The sequence below is a fragment of the Pristiophorus japonicus genome, unplaced genomic scaffold, assembly GCF_044704955.1.
Source record: "Pristiophorus japonicus isolate sPriJap1 unplaced genomic scaffold, sPriJap1.hap1 HAP1_SCAFFOLD_515, whole genome shotgun sequence".
Taxonomy (NCBI): domain Eukaryota; kingdom Metazoa; phylum Chordata; class Chondrichthyes; family Pristiophoridae; genus Pristiophorus; species Pristiophorus japonicus.
In genome coordinates, this window is record NW_027254421.1 from 71,417 (window position 1) to 81,416 (window position 10,000).

The 10,000-nt window shown below is 49.9% G+C and overlaps 1 protein-coding gene across 1 annotated transcript in view; it reads left to right on the plus strand.

Annotated features, from left to right (window-relative positions):
* mdp1 (magnesium dependent phosphatase 1) overlaps positions 1-10,000 on the plus strand; it is a 23,252-nt gene that overhangs the window by 2,065 nt on the left and 11,187 nt on the right. Inside the window, exons 2-4 of the mRNA XM_070873583.1 lie at positions 446-556; positions 2,083-2,190; positions 9,257-9,342. Coding sequence (XP_070729684.1) covers positions 446-556; positions 2,083-2,190; positions 9,257-9,342 — 305 coding nt within the window. The remainder of the gene's footprint in view (positions 1-445; positions 557-2,082; positions 2,191-9,256; positions 9,343-10,000) is intronic.

Genomic DNA, 10,000 nt, shown 5'->3' on the forward strand with positions numbered 1-10,000 from the left:
CCCGTTCCCCTTCCCCCCCGTTCCCCCTTCCCCCCCCCCCGTTCCCCCTTCCCCCCCCCCGTTCCCCCTTCCCCCCCGTTCCCCCTTCCCCCCCCGTTCCCCCTTCCCCCCCCGTTCCCCCTTCCCCCCCCGTTCCCCCTTCCCCCCCCGTTCCCCCTTCCCCTTCCCCCTTTCCCCCCCTTCCCTCTTCCCCTCCCTCCCCCCTCCCCCTCCACCTCCCCCTCCCCCTCCCCCCCGCTCGCCATCCCCCTCCCCCCGCTCGCCATCCCCCTCCCCCCCGCTCGCCATCCCCCTCCCCCCGCTCGCCATCCCCCTCCCCCCGCTCGCCATCCCCTCCCCCTCGCTCGCCATCCCCTCCCCCTCCCCCGTTCGCCCCTCTGGCTCCCCCCATTGCCCCCCTGTGACTTCTCTCACATTTCTCTCCCTCCCTCCTCTCCCCTCCCAGGTTTGGCAAGATTGTGGATAGCTATGGCCGAGCGATAAACCTGTACTCTGATGTGGTGGATGTGTTGAGGACTCTGCACAGAGACGGCACTCTGATTGCAGCCGCTTCCCGGTGAGTTACAGCCCGCGCTGTGTGCCTTGTCACTCTCCTCCTCCTTCTCCTCCTCCTCCTGCGAGGCAGCGGCCCATCTCCGACAGACCGTCGGCAAGATATTCAACTGTGAAGTACATCACCGCAATGCCTAACCCTGACATGCACGCACACAGTGTCCCAGCACTGACTGTGTGTGTAACAGGACTGAGTGTCCCAGCACTGACCGTGTGTGTGTGTAACAGGACTGAGAGTCCCAGCACTGTGTGTAACAGGACTGAGTGTCCCAGCACTGACTGTGTGTGTAACAGGACTGAGTGTCCCAGCACTGACTGTGTGTGTAACAGGACTGAGTGTCCCAGCACTGACTGTGTGTGTAACAGGACTGTGTGTGTAACAGGACTGAGTGTCCCAGCACTGACTGTGTGTGTAACAGGACTGAGTGTCCCAGCACTGACTGTGTGTGTAACAGGACTGAGTGTCCCAGCACTGACTGTGTGTGTAACAGGACTGAGTGTCCCAGCACTGACTGTGTGTGTAACAGGACTGAGTGTCCCAGCACTGACTGTGTGTGTAACAGGACTGAGTGTCCCAGCACTGACTGTGTGTGTAACAGGACTGAGTGTCCCAGCACTGACTGTGTGTGTAACAGGACTGAGTGTCCCAGCACTGACTGTGTGTGTAACAGGACTGAGTGTCCCAGCACTGACTGTGTGTGTAACAGGACTGAGTGTCCCAGCACTGACTGTGTGTGTAACAGGACTGAGTGTCCCAGCACTGACTGTGTGTGTAACAGGACTGAGTGTCCCAGCACTGACTGTGTGTGTAACAGGACTGAGTGTCCCAGCACTGGCTGTGTGTGTAACAGGACTGAGTGTCCCAGCACTCCGCTGGGCAGGCCACATTGTTCGCACGCCCAACACAAGACTCCCAAAGCAAGCACTCTACTCGAACTCCTCCACGTCAAGCGACCACAGAAAGTTGTTGAGGCCAATTCACTAAATATATTCAAAAAGGAGTTAGATGTAGTCCTTACGACTAGGGGGATCAAGGGGTATGGCGAGAAAGCAGGAATGGGGTCCTGAAGCTGCATGTTCAGCCAGGTGGGCAGAGGAAACGTTACAAGGGACCACCCTCAAAGCCTCCCTGATAAAGTGCAACATCCCCACCGACACCTGGGAGTCCCTGGGCCCAAAGACCAGTCCGCCCCTAAGTGGAGGAAATGCATCCGGGAGGGCGCTGAGCACCTCGAGTCTCGTCGCCGAGAGCGTGCAGAAAGCAAGCGCAGGCAGCGGAAGGAGCGTGTGGCAAACCAGTCCCACCCTCCCCTCCCCTTCCCTCAACCACTGTCTGTCCCACCTGTGACAGGGACTGTGGCTCTCGTATTGGACTGTTCAGCCACCTGAGAACTCATGTTAAGAGTGGAAGCAAGCCTTCCTCGATTCCAAGGGACTGGCTGTGATGACGACGATTCTGGATAATAAATACTGATGTGCTTTATATCAGGTCTGAGCTCACATGGATTCTCCCCTTCCTTTCCCATCAAGCACTGGCGAGGTTGAGGGGGCCAATCAGCTCCTCAGTCTCTTAAATCTGGAGCAGTACTTCTGCCACAAGGAAATATACCCGGGGTCGAAGGTCACACACTTCAAAAGGTGAGCATATTTTTTTTTTTTAATAGATGCCCTGATGGCACATACCTCTTCGCTGGGGGTGGGAGAAAGGACGGGATCCATATGCGGCAGAACCAAACGTAATATATCCAGATTTGCTGAGGATACAAAGCTACGTGCGAATGTAAATTGTGAGGAGGATGCAGAGACTTCAAGGGGATATAGACAGGCTTAGTGAGTGGGCAAGAACATGGCCAGTAGGTTATCAGTCGGCAACCTTTAGCATTGTTGTTGCCAAATAAAGTTAATCCAAGGGTTAAGTCATGGCAGGAGAGCTCGGACATGTGTCATGCTCCTCCTGTGCTATGTGGGAAGTCAGGGACGCGGCCAGTGTCCCCGACGACTACGTGTGCAGGAAGTGTATCCGGCTGCAGCTCCTGACAGACCGCATTGCGGCACTGGAGCTGTGGATGGATTCACTTTGGAGCATCCACGATGCTGAGGAATAGCACGTTTAGTGAGTTGGCCACACCGCAGGTAAAGGTTACACAGCCAGATAGGGAATGGGTGACCCACAGGAAGAGCAGTGGAAGAAAGGTAGTGCAGGGGTCCCCTGTGGTCATCCCCCCCCCCCCCCCCTGCAAATCAGATACACCGCTTTGGGTACTGTTGAGGGGGATGACTCATCAGGGGGAACAGCAGCAGCCAAGTTCATGGCACTGTGGGTGGCTCTGCTGCACAGGAGGGCAGGAAAAAGAGTGGAAGAGCGATAGTGATAGGGGATTCAATTGTAAGGGGAATAGATAGGCGTTTCTGCGGCCGCAACCGAGACTCCAGGATGGTATGTTGCCTCCCTGGTGCAAGGGTCAAGGATGTGTCGGAGCGGATGCAGGACATTCTGAAAAGGGAGGGTGAACAGCCAGTTGTTGTGGTGCATATAGGTACGAATGATATAGGTGAAAAAAACGGGATGAGGTCCTACAAGACGAATTTAGGGAGCTAGGAGCTAAATTTAAAAAGTAGGACCTCAAAGGTAGTAATCTCAGGATTGCTACCAGTGCCACGTGCTAGTCAGAGTAGGAATCGCAGGATAGCTCAGATGAATACGTGGCTTGAGGAGTGGTGCAGCAGGGAGGGATTCAAATTCCTGGGGCATTGGAACCGGTTCTGGGGGAGGTGGGACCAGTACAAACCGGACGGTCTGCACCTGGGCAGGACCGGAACCAATGTCCTCGGGGGAGTGTTTGCTAGTGCTGTTGGGGAAGGGTTAAACTAATATGGCAGGGGGATGGGAACCTATGTAGGGAGACAGAGGGAAATAGAATGGGGGCAGAAGCAAAAGATAGAAAGAAGAAAAGTAGAGGGCCGAGAAACCCAAGGCAAAAAGCAAAAAGGGCCACATTACAGCAAAATTCTACAGGGGCAAAGGGTGTTTAGAAAGACAAGCCTGAAGGCTCTGTGCCTCAATACGAGGAGTATTCGGAATAAGGTGGACAAATTAACTGCACAGATGGCAATTAATGAATATGATGTAATTGGCATCACGGAGACATGGCTCCAGGGTGACCAAGGCTGGGAACTCAACAGTCAGGAAGGATAGACAGAAAGGGAAAGGAGGCGGGGTGGCGTTGCTGGTTAAACAGGAAATTAATGCAATAGTAAGGAGGGACATTAGCTTGGATGATGTGGAATCGGTATGGGTGGAGCTACGGAATACCAAAGGACAGAAAACGCTAGTGGGAGTTGTGTACAGACCACCAAACAGTAGTAGTGAGGTTGGGGACAGCATCAAACAAGAAATTAGGGATGTGTGCAATAAAGGTACAGCAGTTATCATGGGCGACTTTAATCTACATTGATTGGGCGAACCAAACTGGTAGCAATGCGCTGGAGGAGGATTTCCTGGAGTGTATTAGGGATAGTTTTCCAGACCAGTATGTCGAGGAACCAACTAGAGGGCTGGCCATCCTAGCCTGGGTGATGTGTAATGAGAAAGGACTAATTAGCAATCTTGTTGTGCGAGGCCCCTTGGGGAAGAGTGACCATAATATGGTAGAATTCTTTATTAAGATGGAGAGTGACACAGTTATTTCGGAAATTAGGGTCCTGAACTTAAGGAAAGGTAACTTCAATGGTATGAGATGTGAATTGGCTAGAATAGACTGGCAAAGGATACTTAAAGGGTTGACGGTGGATAGGCAATGGCAAACATTTAAAGATCACATGGATGAACTTCAGCAATTGTACATCCCTGTCTGGAGTAAAAATAAAACTGGGAAGGTGGCTCAACCGTGGCAAACAAGGGAAATTAAGGATAGTATTAAATCCAAGGAAGAGGCATATAAATTGGCCAGAAAAAGCAGCAAACCTGAGGACTGGGAGAATTTTATAATACAGCAGAGGAGGACAAAGGGTTTAATTAGGAAGGGGAAAATAGAGTATGAGAGGAAGCTTGCTGCGAACATGAAAACTGACTGCAAAAGCTTCTATAGATATGTGAAGAGAAAAAGATTAGTGAAGACCAACGTAGGTCCCTTGCAGTCAGATTCAGGTGAATTTATAATGGGGAACAAAGAAATGGCAGACCAGTTGAACAAATACTTTGGTTCTGTCGTCACGAAGGAAGACACGAATAACCTTCCGGAAATACTAGGGGACCGAGGGTCTAGTGGGAAGGAGGAACTGAAGGAAACCCTTATTAGGCAGGCAGTGAAGAAGGCAAATGGTATGTTGGCCTTCATAGCGAGAGGATTTGAGTATAGGAGCAGGCAGGTCTTACTGCAGTTGTACAGGGCCTTGGTGAGGCCTCACCTGGAATATTGTGTTGAGTTTTGGTCTCCTAATCTGAGGAAGGACGTTCTTGCTATTGAGGGAGTGCAGCGAAGGTTCACCAGACTGATTCCCGGGATGGCAGGACTGACATATGAGGAGAGACTGGATCGACTGGGCCTGTATTCACTGGAGTTTAGAAGGATGAGAGGGGATCTCATAGAAGCATATCAAATTCTGACGGAACTGGACAGGTTAGATGCAGGAAGAATGTTCCCGATGTTGGGGAAATCCAGAACCAGGGGACACAGTCGAAGGATTAGGGGTAAGCCATTTAGGACTGAGATGAGGAGAAACTTCTTCACTCAGAGAGTTGTTAACCTGTGGAATTCCCTGCCGCAGAGAGTTGTTGATGCCAGTTCATTGGATATATTCAAGAGGGAGTTAGATATGGCCCTTACGGCTAAAGGGATCAAGGGGTATGGAGAGAAAGCAGGAAAGGGGGACTGAGGTGAATGATCAGCCATGATCTTATTGAATGGTGGTGCAGGCTCGAAGGGCCGAATGGCCTACTCCTGCACCTATTTTCTATGTTTCTATGATGTGGAGAAATGTGAAGTTATCCACTTTGGTAGGAAAAATAGAAAAGCAGAGTATTTTTAAATGGAGAGAGATTGGGAAATGTTGGTGTTCAGAGGGACCTGGGTGTCCTTGTACACCAATCACTGAACGTTAACATGCAGGTACAGCAAGTGATTAAGAAAGCAAATAGTATGTTGGCCTTTATTACAGGAGGATTTGAGTCTATGAGTAAAGACGTCTTACTGCGATTATATCGGGCCCTGGTGGGACCACACCTGGAGTATTGTGTACAGTTTGGGTCTCCTTACCTAAGGAAGGATATACTTGCCATAGAGGGAGTGCAGCGAAGGTTCACCAGACTGATTCCTGGGATGGGGGGAATTGTCCTATGAGGAGAGATTGAGTAGACTGGGCCGATATTCTCGAGAGTTTAGAAGAATGAGAGGTAATCTCATTGAAACATACAAAATTCTTACAGGGCTTGATGCAGGGAGGGTGTTTCCCCCGGGCTGGGGAGTCTAGAACCAGGGGTTACAGTCTCAGAATAAGGTGTCGCCCATTTAGGACTGAGATGGGGAGAAACTTCTTCACTCAGAGGGGGGTGAATCTTTGGAATTCTCTACGTAACGACATTAGAAATAGGAGCAGGAGTCGGCCATTCGGCCCCTCGAGCCTGCTCCGCCATTCAATACGATCATGGCTGATCCGATCATGGACTCAGCTCCACTTCCCCGCCCGCTCCCCATAACCCTTCACTCCCTTATCGCTCAAAAATCTGTCTATCTCCACCTTAAATATATTCAATGACCCAGCCTCCACAGCTCTCTGGGGCAGAGAATTCCACAGATTTACAACCCTCCGAGAGAAGGGATTCCTCCTCATCTCAGTTTTAAATGGGCGGCCCCTTATTCTAAGACTCGGTCCCCTAATTGAATTTCCCCAATGAGTGGAAATATCCTCTCTGCATCTACCTTGTCGAGCCCCCTCATTATCTTACAAGTTTCAATAAGATCACCTCTCATTCTTCTGAACTCTGATGTGTTTTGGCCCAATCTACTCAACCCATCTTCATAAGTCAACTCCCTCATCTCCAAAATCAACGCAAGTATATCCCTCCTTAAATACGGAGACCAAAACTGTACGCAGTACTCCAGGTGTGGCCTCACCAATACCCTGTACAGTTGTAGCAGGACTTCCCTGCTTTTATACTCCATCCCCCTTGCAATAAAGGCCAACATTCCATTGGCCTTCCTGATCACTTGCTGTACCTGCATACCAACTTTGTGTTTCATGCACAAGGACCCCCAGGTCCACTCACTTAGCCTTAGCTCACTTAGGACACACAGAATCTGTAAAGGGATATATGCAGGTTAAGTGAGTAGGAAAAACTTTGGCAGATGGAGTATAATGTGGGAAAATGTGAGGTTATCCACTTTGGTAGGAAAAATAAAAAAGCTAATTATTATTTAAATGGAGCAAGATTAAAAAATGCTGAGGTACAGAGGGACCTGGGGTCCTTGTGCATGAAACACAAAAAGTTAGTATGCAGTGACCAAGTGATCAGGAAGGTAAACGGAATGTTGGCCTTTATTGCAAGGGGGATAGAGTATAAAAGCAGAGAAGTCCTGCTACAACTGTACAGGGTATTGGTGAGGCCACACCTGGAGTACTGCGTGCAGTTTTGGTCTCCGTATTTAAGGAAGGATATACTTGCATTGGAGGCTGTTCAGAGAAGGTTCACTCGGTTGATTCCGGAGATGAGGGGGTTGTCTTGTGAAGAAAGGTCGGGCCTATACTCATTGGAGTTTAGAAAAAGGAGAGGTAATCATTGAAACGTATAAGATTCTGAGGGGACTGGACAAGGTAGATGCAGAGAGGATGTTTCCCCTCATGAGATAATCCACAACTAGGGGGCTATAGTCTCAGAATAAGGGGCCGCCCATTTAAAACTGAGAAACATAGAAAATAGATGCAGGAGTAGGCCATTCGACCCTTTGAGCCTGCACCACTATTCAAGAAGATCATGGCTGATCATTCACCTCAGTACCCCTTTCCTGCTTTCTCTCCATACCCCTTGATCCCTTTAGCCGTAAGGGCCATATCTAACTCCCTCTTGAATATATCCAATAAACTGGCATCAACAACTCTTGGGGTACAGAATTCCACAGGTTAACAACTCTTTGAGTGACAAAGTTTCTCCTCATCTCAGTCCTAAATGGCTTACCCCTTATCCCAAGACTGTGCCCCTGGTTCTGGACTTCCCCAACATCGGGAACAATCTACCCGCATCTAACCTGTACAGTCCCGTCAGAATCTTATATGTTTCTATGAGATCCCCTCTCATCCTTCTAAACTCCAATGTATAAAGGCCCAGTTGATCCAGTCTCTCCTCATATGTCAGCCCAGCCCTCCCTGCTCCTATACTCAAATCCCCTAGCTATGAAGGCCAACATACCATTTGCCACCTTCACTGCCTGCTGTACCTGCATGCCAACTTTCAATGACTGATGAACCATGACACCCAGGTCTCGTTGCACCTCCCCTTTTGCTAATCTGTCACCATTCAGATAATATTCTGTCTTCACGTTTTTGACCCCGAAGTGGATAACCTCACATTTATCCACATTATACTGCATCTGCCATGCATTTGCCCACTCACCTAACCTGTCCAAGTCACCCTGCAGCCTCTTAGCATCCTCCTCACAGCTCACACCGCCACCCAGCTTAGTGTCATCTGCAAACTTGGAGATATTACACTCAATTCCTTCATCTAAACCATTAATGTATATTGTAAATAGCTGGGGTCCCAGCACTGAGCCCTGCGGCACCCCACTAGTCACTGCCTGCCATTCTGAAAAGAACCCGTTTATCCCGACTCTTTGCTTCCTGTCTGCCAACCAGTTCCCTATCCACGTCAGTACATTACCCCCAATACTATGTGCTTTAATTTTGCACACCAATCTCTTGCGTGGGACCTTGTCAAAAGCCTTTTGAAAGTCCAAATACATCACATCCACTGGTTCTCCCTTGTCCACTCTACTAGTTACATCCTCAAAAAAATTCCAGAAGATTTGTCAAGCAGGATTTCCCTTTCATAAATCCATGCTGACTTGGACCGATCCTGTCACTGCTTTCCAAATGCGCTGCTATTTCATCTTTAATAATTGATTCCAACATTTTCCCCACTACTGATGTCAGGCTAACCGGTCTATAATTACCCGTTTTCTCTCTCCTTCCTTTTTTAAAAAGTGGTGTTACATTAGCTACCCTCCAGTCCATGGGAACTGATCCAGAGTCGATAGACTGTTGGAAAATGATCACCAGTGCATCCACTATTTCTAGGGCCACTTCCTTAAGTACTCTGGGATGTCGACTATCAGGCCGATAAATCCCCGAGATGAGGAGGAATTTCTTCTCTCAGAGAGTTGTAAATCTGTGGAATTCTCTGCCCCAGAGAGCTGTGGGGGCTGGGTCATTGAATATATTTAAGGTGGAGATAGACAGATTTTTGAGCAATAAGGGAGTGAAGGGTTATGGGGAGCGGGCGGGGAAGTGGAGCTGAGTCCATGATCGGATCAGCCTTGATCTTATTAAATGGCGGAGCAGGCTCGAGGGGCCGAATGGCCGACTCCTGCTCCTATTTCTTATGTTCTGATGTAAGAGGGGAGTGGGGTAACGCAGTTTGAAAGGACAGGGCCCTCGACACATCCCTCTCGAGCGGGTGCTGAACTCTTCTCTCTCTCTTCCCCTCCTGCAGGATCAAGAGGGCGACTGGATTCCAGTACCATGAAATGATCTTCTTCGATGATGAAGATCGCAGCATTGTGGAAGTTGGTAAATTAGGTAACGAGACTCGCCTTTCTCGAACCCTGACACCTCACCCCTGACCCCCGATCACCAGGGGTCCCCCTCGGGATTCGACTGCTCTACTCACTCCATTGCTCCCTCTCTCCACACTCCCGGTGCCTCCAGCCGCTGCTTCTGCCTGTTTGTTCAGCCCTTCCCGGGGAAGGGTGTGGGATTGTTCTCCTCCGGAGCTCGGAGCCCGTCACCTCTCTCTCTGTCTCTCTCTCTCTCTCTCTCTCTCTCTCTGTCTCTGTCTCTGTCTCTCTGTCTCTGTCTCTCTCTGTCTCTCTCTGTCTCTCTCTCTCTCTCTGTCTCTGTCTCTCTGTCTCTCTCTCTCTCTCTGTCTCTCTCTCTCTCTCTCTGTCTCTTCCTCTCTCTCTCTCTGTCTGTCTCTCTCTCTCTGTCTCTCTCTCTCTCTGTCTCTGTCTCTGTCTCTCTCTCTCTCTCTCTCTCTCTCTGTCTCTTCCTCTCTCTCTCTCTCTCTCTCTCTGTCTCTTCCTCTCTCTCTCTCTCTCTCTCTGTCTCCCTCTCTCTCTCTCTCTCTCTCTCTCTCTCTCGGTCCCTCTATCTCTCTCTCTCTGTCTCTCTCCCTCCCTCTCTCTCTGTCGGTCCCCCTCTCTCTCTCTCTCTCTCTCTCTCTCTCTCTCTGTCGGTC